At 35.9% G+C, this 16,784-nt stretch overlaps 1 protein-coding gene across 1 annotated transcript in view; it reads left to right on the forward strand.

Moving 5' to 3' along the window:
• The first annotated feature begins 5,753 nt into the window (after positions 1-5,753).
• The window catches only part of Nup75 (nuclear pore complex protein Nup75), a 125,056-nt gene continuing 114,025 nt past the window's right edge, over positions 5,754-16,784 (forward strand). Inside the window, exon 1 of the mRNA XM_089091303.1 lies at positions 5,754-5,990. Coding sequence (XP_088947429.1) covers positions 5,776-5,990 — 215 coding nt within the window. The 5' untranslated portion in view covers positions 5,754-5,775. The remainder of the gene's footprint in view (positions 5,991-16,784) is intronic.

Below are 16,784 nucleotides of genomic sequence, written 5' to 3' on the forward strand. Positions count from 1 at the left end.
TTCGGCGCTTAGCTAGACACGCTAGACCAAAGCATAAACACATACTGACCAGTGTTACCAACACCTCAAAACAAAATGATCCACAAATTGCATTTAAAATGTACGAAAAACAAAACTATTTTATCATTTCCAAAATTTTTTCCGGGTGCTACACTTCGCGTAACACGTGGATCGTCGGTGACATAAAGTACTATCTATGAAAATTTTGCATAAGAAATTTTCATAAAGATAATTTCTTGAACCGCATTGGCCTGTCATAATATAAAGAAAGAAAAACGAGGAAAAATGGGGTTTTTAAAGCCCAAATGAAAATACTGAAAACACAGAACAATGCGAATAATTTTTTGGATTTTGTGCAAATCATGGATATTGGCAAATAACTCGCTTTTATGGTTGTTAGGTATTTGGTTTTAAGTCTTATAACTTTTGGCTTTTTTGAATTTTATTCTTCTTTTAAGTTTTTGGTTTTTTCATTGGTTTTTTGGTTCTTTTCACATTGATTTTCCGCGCTTGTTTTTTGTTGGTTTTTTCTACGGCACTTTCCTCGGATACATTATTTCGTTTTGCGCTGAAAAAGAGAGGCATTTGTCCTCTCGAAATATTCGCTTGGTTGTGTTTTTTCAGTATTTTCATTTGGCCTTTAAAAACACAATTTTTGCTAGTTTTCCTTTCTTTATGAGACATTTTCATTCACTTTCTCTCTCCATTCTTTTGTTTTTCTTTCTCTTCTAATACAGTACATTACTCCTGACATTACTTGAAGAAATTGTTCGGAGTAACATATATTACTATAGAAACATTTTGCTACAGGCCAACAAAAGTCGTTTCGGCCATTTACGACCATTTATAGTACCGCTTGAAATTGATCCCAAATGACGATTATAACACAAATCAGGGGCTAAAATTGCATTTTAACCTTGTATTCTTACAGCATATTGCCGAAAAGCATTTGCTGAGACCTGATTTTCCATTGAATAATTTGCATAAAAATCCCTCTTTTCCCTTTTATGAAGATCTCGATAGAGGGAGGATCGTTTCTGTAGCCTTCCCCTAATATAAGCTACTGACTACAAACAATACAGGAAAAAAATTCTTTTTAAATTGAGACTGATTAAAGAAATGACTTTGGGGGCTATGGTCTGGTCTGGAAAAGTATCAAACAATCCCATTGTTCGAGATAACGCATAATAACTGGAAGTCGAGAAAGCCACCTAGTTGTGACATGGCGCAGAATTCTGTGTTCTTCAAGCTCCATGAACTTCTGCATTTCGACAAACTCACCAGCCCTTTTGGGGCTTCTGCCAATGTAATTGTAGTGGTCTTGACAGAATTCTTCTACGTCTGAAGGTAGCTTATGACTTGCTGCACTGGCACACAAATGGATGGAGTGGCATGTACACCCAAGAACAAATAGGTTTGGTAAATCCAGCAAAAGCTTTGCTTGCACACCACCTTGTACTCCCATCATCACAGATGGATTATTTGATGCAAAACCCATCAGACTTTGCTTTGCCACTCCAATCCCTTTAAGCAGAAGTTTTCTTAACACTGATTATATATCTTTAGCTGTGCGCTGTTGTGCTTCAACCAATTGCAAGACTGAGTCCTTCACAACTTTTTTTCATCCACAATTCTTAGCTTCCTTTACTTTATTGACATAACGAATAACAACAACTAGGCTTTTTGAAATACTCACATCAGTACTTTCATCAATGATTACCGAAAAACAGTTCTTTCTCATCAGGTTGCACAAGTCCACATAAGCTACTTCTCCAATAATTTTATTCATCACATGTGTAGTTTTTGTACGGCCACACTGAACACCCTTTGCAATGTCCGAGTCAGGAAATGCTCTTTTTAAGGTTTCGGGAAGCTCTTTCATAATATTGATTGCCAAGTTATGCCTTGCCAGAAATCCACTTAAAATCAGTTCGACCTGCCTGATTTTCTGACTTCTTAGAAGCCTGTCATTCGTTTCTATACTATTTATTGAGAACTGTACCACGGGAGCAGTACTAAGTGTTGCAGACACCTTTTTTAAATGAGTAGGATTTCTCAGGTGGCGCCTAATATGAAAACTATTACCTGATAAGTCGGTATTACTCAGAATACAACAAGGCTACCCAGTATGGCCTTGGGCGATGTACTGTTTACCCTCAATATCACTAATCCAGTTTGGGGTACGTTTTCTTTGTTCAATCAGCTTCCTTTTAGTGGCTTTCTTAGCTCCGGCAGCTATAACGTGGGATTCTGCTTCATCAGTAACTAAAGGCGTTTTGTCATCTTCTAAACTGTTGCTACAGCTAGCAATAACAGTTGAGCTGTCAGACTGAATTTCCTCTTCCCTTGCTACAGCAGTGCTCGCAGACCGGCTCAACTCTGAATCTGCAATACACTCCCAACAGCCAGATTGCTTCTTATATTTTTGTCTCGGTCTAAATCTTCCACTTCAGAGTACTGTTCTCTAATATTGGTCAAAATAGTTGAGTATGTATGAGATTCTTTTTCACTGGTTTTATTACCAACTATGGCCAGGCTTTTTTTCTCTCTATGTTTCTGAAGTTCTCCTAACTAGACAACCATTAACATTCTGGGAGCTCGTTGTTGGTTGTTGGCTACAAGAAATTTCAATTATATGGCCTGTAGGACTTGGAGACTGATCCTTGTCAATTCATAAAATTTTATTCTGAGGCGTCTGTCTTCCAATAAGCTTGTAAAAACTGTCAATAGACGGCTGATCTTTACTCATCTGAAAACGAAATTCGATTATGTTTCTCAGTCTATCTTGTCTAACCTTAAATCTTACTCTATTCTTCATCAAGTTATCGATCATCACATTTATGCTCCTCAAGGTTTTAAAACTAACCTTAACAGTTTTTGCCATGCCCAAATTTGTTTCCTGCAATATTTTCAGTCATTATACACTTTGTAAAACATAACAAAATGCTAAAGGTATGGTGCACTTGTTGATTTTCCACATATTTGTTAATAAAATAAACCGGATAAACGAAGGCTTGATTGGATAAATTTAAAGACTGACTTCTGCCAGATGTTCTAAGATAAAGTCATTAATTAGTGGGGAACAACAGACAACCCAGCAGCTCAAAAAATGAAGTTGTACGCTCATAAAAGTCAGACCATTTCCGTTTTAAGTGGCTGTTTTCACTGAAAGTATTAGAACTCTTTTTTTAGGAGGAACTTTGAATCATGATAATCATAAGGGCACCATAATAAGTAAATTCCTACAGGGAATCTATGGAACTTTAGATCTGTATAACATTTAGGTGTATAACAATTAGGTGTATAACAATAAGGTGCGTGGGAGGGGGCGAGGCCCCCTCCCATCTACCTTTTTACCAAAATCGTCTGATTAAAATTTTGAGATAGGCATTTTGTTAATCAGAGTTAAAAGGCCCAATAAACATGCGTTCGGGTCTACGATCCCACCCCCCACACGGCCCCCGGGGCTAGTTGTTTAGGTTATAAATTTGGCGATTGTTTGGGCCTAGGGTGTGTTATTGAGATTTATGAATACATTATAGGGTGGGGGGGGGGGACAAATTTTCTGCTGGGAGGTTTTCCACGGGTAAATGGTCCATGGGGAAGAAATTTTCCAGGGAGTGAAATTTTCAGGGGAAATTATGCACTGGGGGAATTTTCCACAATTCTTATACAAAGTTTTTTTTTACGTCTTGCTTTCTCTTTTCCGTCTCAATTTTACGCGCGGAGTGGTTAAGAGCAATTGTCCGGGGTAAATTTTCACTGGGATCGAATTTTCTAGAGGATATTTCCGTGGGGAGCGGGGTTCTCCGTGGAGTTGGGGCCAGATTTCCCGGCATTATTTAAAAACGATCAGAATTGAAAAAAAACAAGTTTTTTCAACTGAAAGTGAGGAGCAACATCAAAACTTAAAAAAGAAAGAAATTATTACGTATATAAAGGGGGTTACTCCCTCCTCAACACCTCGCTCTTTACGCTAAAGTTTGAATTTTGTTCCAATTCTTTTAGAATGACTCCTGAAACACAAGGACCGTTTAATTAGAACAATAGGCTAAGATGCATTTTTAAAAGTACTAAAAAACTTGAGCGTAAAGAGCAACGTGTTGAGTTGTGATACGTAAAGAATATCATATATTAAATATCTAACCTAACTTAATCTAGCGTACGTACCTCCCCCCCCCTAAACCCAAAAAAAATAGTTTAATTATCGTAAACGCAATAAAAAACACGTTTTGCATTGACTTTCTATATAGCGGTCTCTTGCAGTTAACCCGTTTGGCGGGTTTTTCGTACCGGTTTCCTTGCACAATATATTATGTTATATATAGTAATATAGGTACTCCTTCGTAATACCTACTCTTTTATATATCTCAAACCGGAGACGCGACGAAAAACCCGTTTTTACGGAATGATACAAGACACCGCTGCATAGAAATACAATGTATAGCGTGGTTTTAATTGCGTATACAATATTTAAAGTGTTGTTTTGGGTTGTTTTTTTTTGGGGGGGGGAGGTACCTAGGTTAGGTAAGGTTACGTATCTAATATATACTATGCTTTGGCACACATCCTCCCCCCATCTAATGTGCAAATATGTAGCCCCAATTTGTTTCTAAACTATTATATATTCATCTTATTTTATTTCATTAGCATTAACCAAACAAGCAGTATATAAAACTAGCAGTATATAAAAGAGTAAGTATAACGAAGGAGTACCACAATATATATATATATATATATATATATATATATATATATATATATATATATATATATATATATATATATATATATATATATATATATATATATATATATATATATATATATATATATATATATATATATATATATATATATATATATATATATATATATATATATATATATATATATATATATATATATATATATATATATATATATATATATATATATATATATATATATATATATATATATATATATATATATATATATATATCTATATATATATATATATATATATATATATATATATATATATATATATATATATATATATATATATATATATATATATATATATATATATATATATATATATATATATATATATATATATATATATATATATATATATATATATATATATATATATATATATATATATATATATATATATATATATATATATATATATATATATATATATATATATATATATATAGTTGAGCTAGATCACCTTATTTTAAATTTCTTCTTACTTTAAATTTCTCCTAGTAGGGTCCTTCTTCCTTAATAAAAATTTTCAAACTGAGGAGATTCACCTTGGGTGGTTGGCTTATGTTTTTATTCCACTAGATTCCCTACCATCACGAATCCATGTGTCATCTTACCTTCAGTTTCTATTGGTAAAACTTGATGTTGATACACAGAAAGATGTTTTTGTCGATCTTTGGGCACCGGATGTTAAGTGCCTGTTTACGGAAAAAGGAAAATAGGTGACTGACTGCTTGTCTATCTCTTATCTTGACTACCGAACAGATCAGGGTGAAATCAAATATTTTTAGATCAAAGAATGCAGAGATAGGTACAAAAATACTCAATCGTACAACAATTTTGTAAAATATACCAGAGTTTATGGTAATGTACTAAATTGTACCAGTAAGGGAGAAGTGTTCCAAAATGGTACAATTGTACCACGTTTGGCATCACTGGTAAGAACTGCTACACACGCTTGTGAACGCCGCTTTAAGCGGTTTCATTTAAAATCTGTACATGTGCTAATTTAAAATGAACAAGGGGAGCCAAGAGCGTGCTCTGGACTTTGGTTTTGGAGGAAGTTTGGCTTTTGCTTTCAATAAGTCTGTCTTTGAAAATAAATGGAGGGGACAATCTCTCATTTTAAGGAAGCTTATTAATGAAACTTCTGCTGTTTTTCTTAACTTAAATAAAGAATCCAATACTGGGAAAAAGTTATCAGTTCTTTCTGCTAGTAGACAATATCGGTAGGTTTTGATGGTAATTTTCTAGTTAGGCAGCTCCACAGAAAGATATGTCTTAGGTTAATTGAATAATAGGCTAGTAACACTGCTAGATTTCTGATTTTATGCTCTTTCCAAATAGATTAGGCTAGGCTATTGTATTTGCATTTCTAACAATGCCCCCCCCCTTGGTGGTCCCAGGTATGACTTTTTGATAAGCAGTGACACCATGACTTGAATCCCTGTCCTCACAGACAAGGATTTGCAGCCTAGCATGCTAACCCATCAGGTTAGGAGAGCCTAAGTAAAAGACCACTTTTTGGGATGACCACTTTTCTTTGGCATTCCAGAAAAATAGCAATGGGTTTTTGTACCACCCCTTTTTGTTACAGCATGATGCAATGTTAGGGCAGTAACAAGAACTCCACCTTCTTGGTCAAATTTCATGGGAGTAGGCTATAGGCCTACCCAATGGGTAAAAATTTATATTCTATAGAATGTAAAAATAATATCCAACCATACTTGGTTATTGCCAAAATTATCCAACTAGTTAGCTATCTGAAAAATCATTTTAAGCAAATAAGAAATTATCCAACAAGGAAAATAATTAAAATTTAAAAGAAAAATAGTTTTATCTTGCTAGCCAAATACAATAAAGCATAACAGCCAACTTTGGATCTCTAACTAGGTGGATAATACTTTAAATTAATGCTTCTGATATATATCTAACTAGACAGATAAGTAAATTTTTCATGCAAACTTGTGGTAAAATCCAACTAGTCTGACAATTTTTTTCTTAGACTTAGCCTGAACATATAACTTGATAAATAACACTTTGTCCTAGCCTTTCTGATATTAATCCAACTAGGTAGTTAAGTAGCTTCCTTCTTAGTTAAATATATGTCAAAAGATTTAAGACTCAGGATTATTTACATAGTTAGATACTCCAAGAGAAATGAATTATCTGGCTAGTTGGATATTGGCCCCAAACTGCTTAGAGAATCTTTTTATCTGCCTAGTTGGATATATATATATCAGAAACACTGAGCTACATTATTGTCCACCTAGTTAGATATTCTTGCTGTGCCTAAGAGAAACAATTTATCTGTCTAGTTGGATATTATCCCAAAACTGTATAATGGAATTTACTTATCCTCCTAGTTGGATATATATATCAGGAGTGTTAAAACTTGGTATTATCCACCTAGTTAGATGCTTATGCTGTGCCTAAGAGAAAGGAATTATCTGGCTATTTGGATATTAACCCCACACTGCTTAGAGAATCTTCTTATCTGCCTAGTTGGATATAGATCAGAAACACTAAGCTACATTATTATCCAACTAGGTAGATATTCTTGCTGTGCCTAAGAGAAACAATTTATTTGGCTAGTTGGATATTAACCCCAAACTGCTTAGAGAATGTTCTTATCTGCCTATTTGGATATATATCCAAAACACTAAGCTATGTTATTATCCAACTAGGTAGATATTCTGTATATAGGCAAATATTGGTGTAGGTAAAGGTGTAAGAGTCTTAAAAATGTTATTATCTGTCTAGCATGATATTTTATCTTGATTCTAAGTGTAGTTGGATATTATTTTTACATTCTATAGAATGTAATTTTTAAAAGAATATCCATTTGGCACCTTCCCAAATTTCACTAATAATTAGTCAGTATAGGCTGAATTAAAAATGTGGTCTCTGTTTTGAAAAGCAATTGAAAAGAAAAATTATATTTAATATTTTTGATTTATAGAATAAACACCAAGCAATAAAAAACACATTTCTAGAATCAGAAGAAAATCAGCTTTCTGTTAATAGGCTATGTGAATAAAACTGAAACACTAAAAGGATATATAGCCTACATCAAAATAGGGTAAACTTTTTGTTATTCATATTATTGACTTATGAATAAAGTAAATATTACCACTCAATGCCTTTTTTTATGCTCTTTCCAAATATAATAATCATTTTTGTCAGAAATGAATTTTACCCCCACCCCTATATATACCAATTCAGGGTATATATTTGCACATTAGGTGGGTGGGGATGAATTTTATTTCTGATGTAAATGAGACTTAAGTTTAAACTCCTCCCCCCCCCCCCCTAATGTGCAAATATATACCCTGAATTGGTATATATAGGGGTAGGGATAAAATTGATTTCTGACAAAAATGATTATTATATTTGTAAAGAGCATAAAAAAAGGCATTGGGTGGTATGTTTAATTTATTTGTAAGTCAATAATATGAATAACAAAAAATTTACCCAAAATACAATAATTAGTATTCCAAAAAGAGGTTCTTCTGTAGGTAAGTCAATAAACTAATAATTTCAAGTGTTTGTTCTTAAATAATTTTAATAATAACCATGTTGATGCATAGCTTAGATTTTTAGCTATTTATTCATATATACAATTCTTCTCAATTCCTCTTTAGTAACAAGATGTGAGGGTTTCAGTTTTACCTAATTTTGCTCAATTGGATACTGGTTTTTTACCCTAGATCACGTATTCTATTATTTTTAAAGTAGTTTTCAGAATTTTATAGTGTTCCCTTCTCAAGGGGTAAACTACTACATCTATGACACTGAAAACACTTGAACAATGGATTTCTTGCTATATAATATGCAGTGTGTTTCTATTAATCAGACTAATGTGTTTCTTTTCATAGTTATCTATATTTTTAAATCATTACAAATAATATTTTTATCCATAATTCCATTATGAAACTTCAGCCATTCTTGCTGAGTGGTTGGCATACTAGACCTGTAATCTTATGTCATATGGGATAGGGATTTAAGTTCTGGTCTTATTGATTATGTGGTTTAGAACAAGGGTTAGGATGTGACTGTGTAAGGTTCACCAGGATTGATCCAGCTTTATATTGGTCCTCAGGGGTGTAGCTCCAGCATTTTTATTGAGGGGGAAAAAAGGTCCACATCCACAGAATCAAGGGGCATGGGCTATATAATAGCTTTTTCCTAATTTATTGGGAGGGGCAACTGCCCCCTTACCACCCCCAAACAACGCCACTGTTGGTCCTTGTAGATATCTAAGGTTGGTAAACAGGAAGTGACATAGTGGCTGGGCCCCAGCATGCCATTGCACTTCCTGGCCAAAGGGCCAAGAAACAGAGATCAGCACTGCTGATAGGGATGGTAAAGTTGAATGCTGTATCTTATACCTTCTTTTTACCTTATACAATTCCATTGTAGTCTATTTACTCATGTAACACCTGAATAACTTGCTTTAGTTAAAGTCTCAAGTATGATAAAGAATTTTGACAAGGGAGATAGAGCAGAGACAAAAAAACTCAACAGCAGATCACCAAACACATACATTATCTGACACATTTACCATATCACCAGAGATTGCTGAGCCTAGAGTAACCTAGTCTTCAGTTCTAGGATGACAGAGCTGACCTGATAAATGCATTCTGCATTGCTGGAGACATTGGTGATACTGTAGAAGTCTGGTATATTTAATTGTTTAATATGACCCAATCACCTGTAAACATAATATAATCAACAAGTAAGCAACCAAACAAACAAATTTAAGCAAATAATAAGCAAAGTAATAACTCGTTTACTAAGGCAAGCAGATCATAGCAGGATGCTACATCTTCCCTTTTCTGAAGAAATCATACTTTTGGAATTATGCCTCAGCACATAAGCCTGGTAGACACACGGTTTCGGAGCTGGTTTGTAATGGAGCCCAGTCAAACGACCCCCAAGAAATTGCTGATGCCTTGAACCACCAGTTTACATCAGTCTTCACACCCGCAGACAAAGCCCCCTGCCAACCCCACCATGCTACGAAATCACCACTCAAATGTCACCAATAAGAGTGGATCAGGCTGAGCTCGAATCTCGGCTTAAAAGCTTAATCCAAATAAGCCTGTTGGGCCTGATGGCATACATCCACGACTCTTAAAGGAAGCTCATTCCCAACTAGCAATACTTCCCTCTCAAGACTCTTCCAGAAATCTATTGACACTAAAGTCATACCAATGGACTGGAAAGTAGCCAATATCTCGCCAATACATAAAGGAGGAGACAAGAGTAAAGCTTGCAGTTATCGGCCAATCAGTATTACGTCTGCTGTTGGGAAAATCCTAGAAGGTATTGTCAACACTGCCGTTCTTAGACATTTGATCACAAATAACCTTCTATCGAAACAACAACATGGTTTCCGACCAGGCAGATCAGTCGAAACCAATCTGATTGACTCGTATAATTACATAACTGAGCTCCTCGACCAAGGTCTCCCAGTGGATATGATCTTGCTAGATTCTTTGCTAAAGCCTTCGATAAAGTCTGCCATCGAAGGCTTCATTTGAAACTGAAGGCAATTGGAATTCAAGAGGGAGTGGTGGACTGGATCACGTCTTTCCTAAGGGGAAGAAAGCAGCAGGTCAGAGTTTTTGGTGAAGGTGGCAGGAGCTTACTACTCCGGGAAATAGCTGAGGGTCTTAAGCGGGGTTCCTCAAGGAACAGTTTTGGGACCTACACTCTTCAATGTATATATTAATGATGCTCCAAGAACCGTTACAAGCAAGCTTAGCCTGTACGCCGACGACTCGAAGCTCATTGGTCCTGTCGGAACCTCAGCAAGGTGTGACCTCAATACAGTCAGATCTTGACAGCTTTGGCGAATGGGCCAAGATATGGAGGCTCGAGTTTAATGTCGAAAAGTGCAAGGTTCTCCATTTTGGAAGAAATAACCCGCGATGGCAATACACGATGTCAGCAAATGCTGGTGTGAGACAGCCACTCTCTGAGAGTCCCTCTGAAAGAGATCTGGGGTCGTTGTAGACGAAGACCTTAATTTCAACTGCCACACCTGGAGCTGCAGTAGCAAAGGCGAACCAAACTCTTGGTCTCATCAAACGTACAATGACAAGTAGATCCCCTGCAATAATCACAAAACTTTACAAGAGCCTGGTGAGACCAAGGTTAGAATTTGGAATGTGTGTCGCCACGCCAATTAATAAAACAGACCAGATGGCTCTCGAGTCTGTCCAAAGACGGGCGTCAAAATGCGTAAAGGGGCTCAGAGACAAAGAGTGTGAATGCCGACTGCAGAGCCTCAAGCTACCAACTCTGACATACCGTCGGCAAAGAGGTGATATGATAATGACCTACAAACTGCTCAAGTCTGAGGACAAGGACCTCTTTCAGCCTGCCCAGTTGTCAAGAACCAGGGGTCATTCAGCTGAAGCTTTTTTCGGAAGCGTGCTAATACAAGGAAGAGGAACCATTTCTTCTCCAACCGCATCATAAGCCTCTGGAACGATCTGAGCGAAACGACGCCAGTGAGTTCACCATCCGTTGACAGTTTCAAAGCCAATCTCGATAAGGAATGGGAAACCAAACTATGGCTCACGAAATGGGATGAAGCTGATGTCCCGCGGCCCTATCATCACTAACTGGCGTACACTGGACTCGTCCATATCGCTAGCAAGTGCGATTTAAGGTAATTTAAGGTAATTTATCTTCAGAGATCCAACCTCTTGGGTCTTATTACAGAAATCCGCCAGATCTTGTTTAATGGGTTCCACTTATATTTGGTGATGCTCTTGGCTGTTGTTGTGCACTTCCACTTTCATGGAAAGAGACATTTTTCCCTTTGTCATATGTTGTATTGAAATGCATGCAATTAGCTTTGCTTGTTAATTTGGTGGAAGCTGGGCTGTGGAAAATGTTAGTTTTGATTATAGTTGTGTCAGGCTGAGAGTTTTTGTTAGGCTCACTTTCATGTCTTCTTTGAGGTACTTCTCTCCTTTCTTCTTTTCTATGATATATTTTAACTGTGTTGTGTTAGATGGATGATCTGTCATCAGTAAGAGCCTTGTATGATTGTGGTTGAGGACACATTTCAGTTACTGTTCCTCTTTTCCTACAACTGTTTGGTGTTGTCTAGACATGTACTTTTTATCCTACTTGTATTTTGGGCAGGGGTTTGGCAGTTATATTGTAATAATCCTTTTGGCATGCTCTGCTTTGTTTTCTATATACCAGAAACTTATTTTCAGGCACTAGTTGTTTTTCTAGGTGTTTCTCCATGACAGGGAGTACTGATTGCAACTGGCAGCTCATGAGCAGCTGGGCTTGTGCTCCCATTCTATTCATAGGCATGTTACAGTATTCAAGCAGGCCAATGTATGGATCATGTCCACTTAGCATAGGTTTATTGAGTATTTTTTTGCAGGTTTGCATGATCTTTTCAATAAGTCCATTTGCCATAGGGTGGTAGGGGCTTGATGTATTGTGTTTGATACCCCAATCTTATTAATAGCTGAAATTCCACGGAGTTGAATTGGGGCCCATTATCTGAGGTGAGGATTGCTGGTATACCATGGCATGTAAATTAGCCATTCAGCTTAGTAACCATTTGGATAGTGGCAGTAGAGGCTAATCTATCAACCTCAAAGTATCTGCTATAATAGTTGACAATTATAATATAGTGTTTGCTATTCCACTCAAACAGGTCACACCCCAGATTTTGCCAGGGTAGGACTGGAAGTGTTGTGCAAATCATTGGTTCTTTTTGGTTGTTGGCTTTTGAATGAATGCAGACATTGCACTTCTGGATAAATATCTCAATGTCTTTTCTTAGGCTATGCTAGTAGACTAGGCCAGTACACTATCATTTGAGCTCTGCTTTGTTTTCACTGCACCCAAGTGTGTGGAATGCAAAACCTTTAAAATACTTACTTGTAAAATGGCAGGGATGACAATTCTTGACCCATCAAAGATTGACCCATTCTGTATTGAAAGGTCCTGACAAATGTTCCAGTAAGGCACAATTGTGTTAGAGCATGATTTTTCCTCTAGTTTGCTGTCTGTAGCAGCTGATCTAGTTTGTTGCTCTTGATGCATATGCAAAAATTTTCCTATTTGTAGATATTTGTGTTCCAATTCCAACTCTAGAGTCTGGCTGGAACTATCAAAGAAAGCCAAGTTCATGACTATAGATTCTCTGATATGCTTTAGGCTGGTGGCGTGAAAGTCCTTCCATTCAACTTCAGTTGTTATGAGCAGTTCTCTCAATGGTTGACTGTGAGTTGCAAGACTTGGGATATATCTGGAGAGGAAGTTCAGCATACCCTAGGGAGTTAGAAGCTTGTCCTTGGATTTTGGTATAGGCATCTCACTGATTGCTCAAAACTTTTCAGGGTTGGGTCTAATATATACACTGCTAATAATGTGGCCAAAATAGCTGACTGATTGAACAGAAAACTTACATTTTGCTCTATTAAACTTCACACCTTTTATTTTTGCTCTTTCTAGTACAGCTCCAGGCAATCTGTCATGTTCTTCTAGGGTGGTTCCATAGATAAGAAGGTCGTCTACCCGTATATTAAAGCCCTCTAACCCTTGGAAAGTATCTTCGATCTCTTGCTGGAACTCATCCTGTGCAGATATCAAGCTAAATTGATATTGCTTCCAGCAATATCTTCCATAAATTGTGCTGAATATGGTAAGGTTTGATGCACTTTCAGAAAGGGTCATTGACCAGTAGCCTGAGGTAGCATCTAACTTTGAGAAATATTTAGCGCCACTTAGGTCTACAATTAGAGCTTCAAATGTTGGAATGGTGTAATATGGGGCTTGATAGCTTTGTTAAGATCAACTGGGTCAACACAGAGTCTAACACCCCTATCTTTTTTTTCTAGTAGCACCATTGCATTCACCCACTTGGTAGGTTTTTCTGCTTTTTCTTTTATTCCAATATTTTCTAGCCTTTCAAGTTCTTTTTTCAGTCTTCCTAGCAATTCAATAGGTGTTGGAGTGGATCCTTCCTTGACATTAAATAAAAAAACTAAGTTTTTTTTTAACTGAAAGTAAGGAGCACCATTAAAACTTAAAATGAACAGAAATTATTCCGTATATGAAAGGGCCTATCCCCTCCTCAACGCCTCGCTCTTTACGCTAAAGTTTTTTATTTTTAAAAAAAAATAGAATTGTGAGAAAGACAAACTTTAGTGTAAAGAGCGAGGCGTTGAGGAGGGGACAGCCCCTTTCATATACGGAATAATTTCTGTTTGTTTTAATTTTTAATGTTGCTCCACTCTCAGTTAAAAAGCTTGTTTTTTTATTTAATTTTTGAACGTTTTTGAATTAGTGCAGGTTTTGATTTTGGCTCACCATACATGAATAATTAAAACAAAATTTGCATATCAATTTTACTTTTATTTGGTTAAATGGCTTTCTTGAAAGCTGTTAAATTTTATTTACTAACGTTTTTATTAGTAATAAATATACGTAACTTACGAATTAACTTACATAACGAACTTCTATATTCATATATTTTAATACGTATATTAGGGGGTTCTCCCTCTAGTCGATACCTCGCTCTTTATGCTAAAGTTTGAATTTTGTTCTAATTCTTTAAAAGTGACACCTTAATCACAAAGGCCGTTAAATAGAATAAACAGCTCTTATGAAAGTACTAAAAAATCTTTGGCGTAAAGAGCGAGGTATTGACTAGGGGACAAACCCTATCATATACGTACTAATTTCTGTTCGTTTTAAGATTTGATGTTGTTCCTTACTTTCCGTTGAAAAACTTGTTTTTTAAATTTAATTTATGATCGTTTTTTAAGTAATTCTGGAAATTCCGGTGCCCCCTTCATAGCAATGTCCCTTCCCCCCATGAAAACTTCTTCCATGGAAAGATCCTCCCACATAACCCCAGACCCCTCCCCCCACTACCAGAAAACATCCCCCCCTAAATGTCTGTAGAATTCCCAATAACCAATACTATATGTAAACATTGGGTAAAGTTCATAACTTTCAGCCCTCCCCCCAGGGGCTTTAGGGGATTAAGTCATCCTAAAAGACGTATTTATTATATTTTTGACCATGCTGAACAAAAATGGCTATCTCAGAATTTTGATTGGGTGACTTTGGAAAAAAATGAGCGTGGGAGGGGGTCTAGTTGCCCTCCTTTTTTTGGTCACTTAAAAAAGGTACTAGAACTTTTAATTTCCGTTCGAATGAGCCGTCTCACGATATTCTAGGACCACTGGGTCGATATAATCACCCCTAGAAAAAAACAAACAAACACGCATCCGTGATCTTTCTTCTTGCAAAAAATACAAAATTCCACATTTTTGCAGATAGGAGCTTGAAAACTCTACATTATGGTTCTCTGATATGCTGAATCTGATGGTGTAATTTTCATTAAGGTTCTATAGCTTTTAGGGGGAGTTCCCCCTTTTTTCAAAAATCATGCAAATTTTCTCAGGTGCTTACTTTTTAATGGGTAAAACTAAACTTGATGAAACTTATATATTTGAAATCAGCATTAAAATTTGATTCTTTTTATGTATCTATTGGTATCAAAATTCCGTTTTTTAGAGTTTTGGTTACTATTGAGCTGGGTCACCTAACCCAAAACGAACAGAAATTACAATAAATAACCAAGTCAAACTCAAAACGAGCCGAAATTAGCATAAGTTGGGCTCAAAACCCCTCTGCCTCCCAAGGCCAGAACATAATTTGCATTTTACTGAAAACATATAAATGTTTTTACTTTTATAACTTTAATAAATCAAATAATATTAATATTTTGATTACTAAATATCTGTATATGTATATTAAACTGACAATGCACGTTCATTTGTATTTTTTGAGTAAGTGCAAATTATGTTCTGGCCTTGGGAAGGCATTGGGGTTTTGAGCCCAACTCATGTTAATTTCTGCTCATTTTGAGTTTGACTTGGTTATTTATTGTAATTTCTGTTTGTTTTGAGTTTCATTTATTTATCAACGCTGATTTGTGGTAGTTTCATGCTTAGTAGATTATTGGATTTTATTGTTGCTCATTTTTTGTTTAACGGAGTTCTTTACTTTTCTTTGAAAAACTTATTTTGTAGAAAAAGTTTTTTAATTAATTTCTGTTCGTTTTATATTGACAAAAATAATACTTTAAATTTTTTCGTTTTTTAAGACTTCATAGTTTGGCCTGCTATTTGTATGCTGGAGAAACATTTTCAGCAATTTTTAACAACATACACCCTTTTAAAAATCTGGGCACAAATAATAGTGTTTAATTTCGTTTCCTTCTTCCTCTAGTTTACCTGAAATGGAAAACTTGATACCATTTGCAAAAAAAATCTGCTTACTTTCTTTGATAGCTTGGATACACTATTTTGACTTGGTTAAATTTTAAGAGCAGAAGTAGCCCTGAATTATTGAACATAATACCCTCTGTTGTTCATGGGATACTGCTGAGATGCCTTATTGGGAATTAGCATTAACACAGAGCATTTTGAATTAATCTTAAGGCAACATTTAGTTTTTAAACATAAAGGCAAATGGGAAGGTGGGCATGAGAGGGGGATTAGTTGCCCTCCAATCACTTTCAACTATTAAAAAGGACATCAACCCTTTCTATTTTCAATTGAATGAGCCCTTTTCGAAGTTCCTACAACAACTTCTTCGATACGAAGTGCCCTGGTCTAAACAACAACAACAACAAAAAAATCATACATTATACCTACATTGACCTTTACTATAAAAATTTCAAGCCTTCCAATCACTTTTGACTATTAAAAAGGACACTAGGCCTTTCGATTTCGAATCGAATGAGCCATTTTTGAGTTTCTACGACAACGCTTTCTATAAACACCTTATATGCCCCCAGGGCATAAATTACAACCCTTAGCCTAAGGGCTGTGAGGGTGGTTGTCATCCCCTAAGACATAATTTCCAGAATTTTCAACTACGTTAAACGAAATGGCTATCTCAAAATTTTGATTGGATTTTTTTGGAAAATGGTGGGCGTGAGAGGGGCATTTGTTGCTCTC

This window comes from Artemia sp. Qi Xiang Cuo, chromosome 6, assembly GCF_049724085.1.
Source record: "Artemia sp. Qi Xiang Cuo chromosome 6, ASM4972408v1, whole genome shotgun sequence".
NCBI classification, from domain to species: domain Eukaryota; kingdom Metazoa; phylum Arthropoda; class Branchiopoda; order Anostraca; family Artemiidae; genus Artemia; species Artemia sp. Qi Xiang Cuo.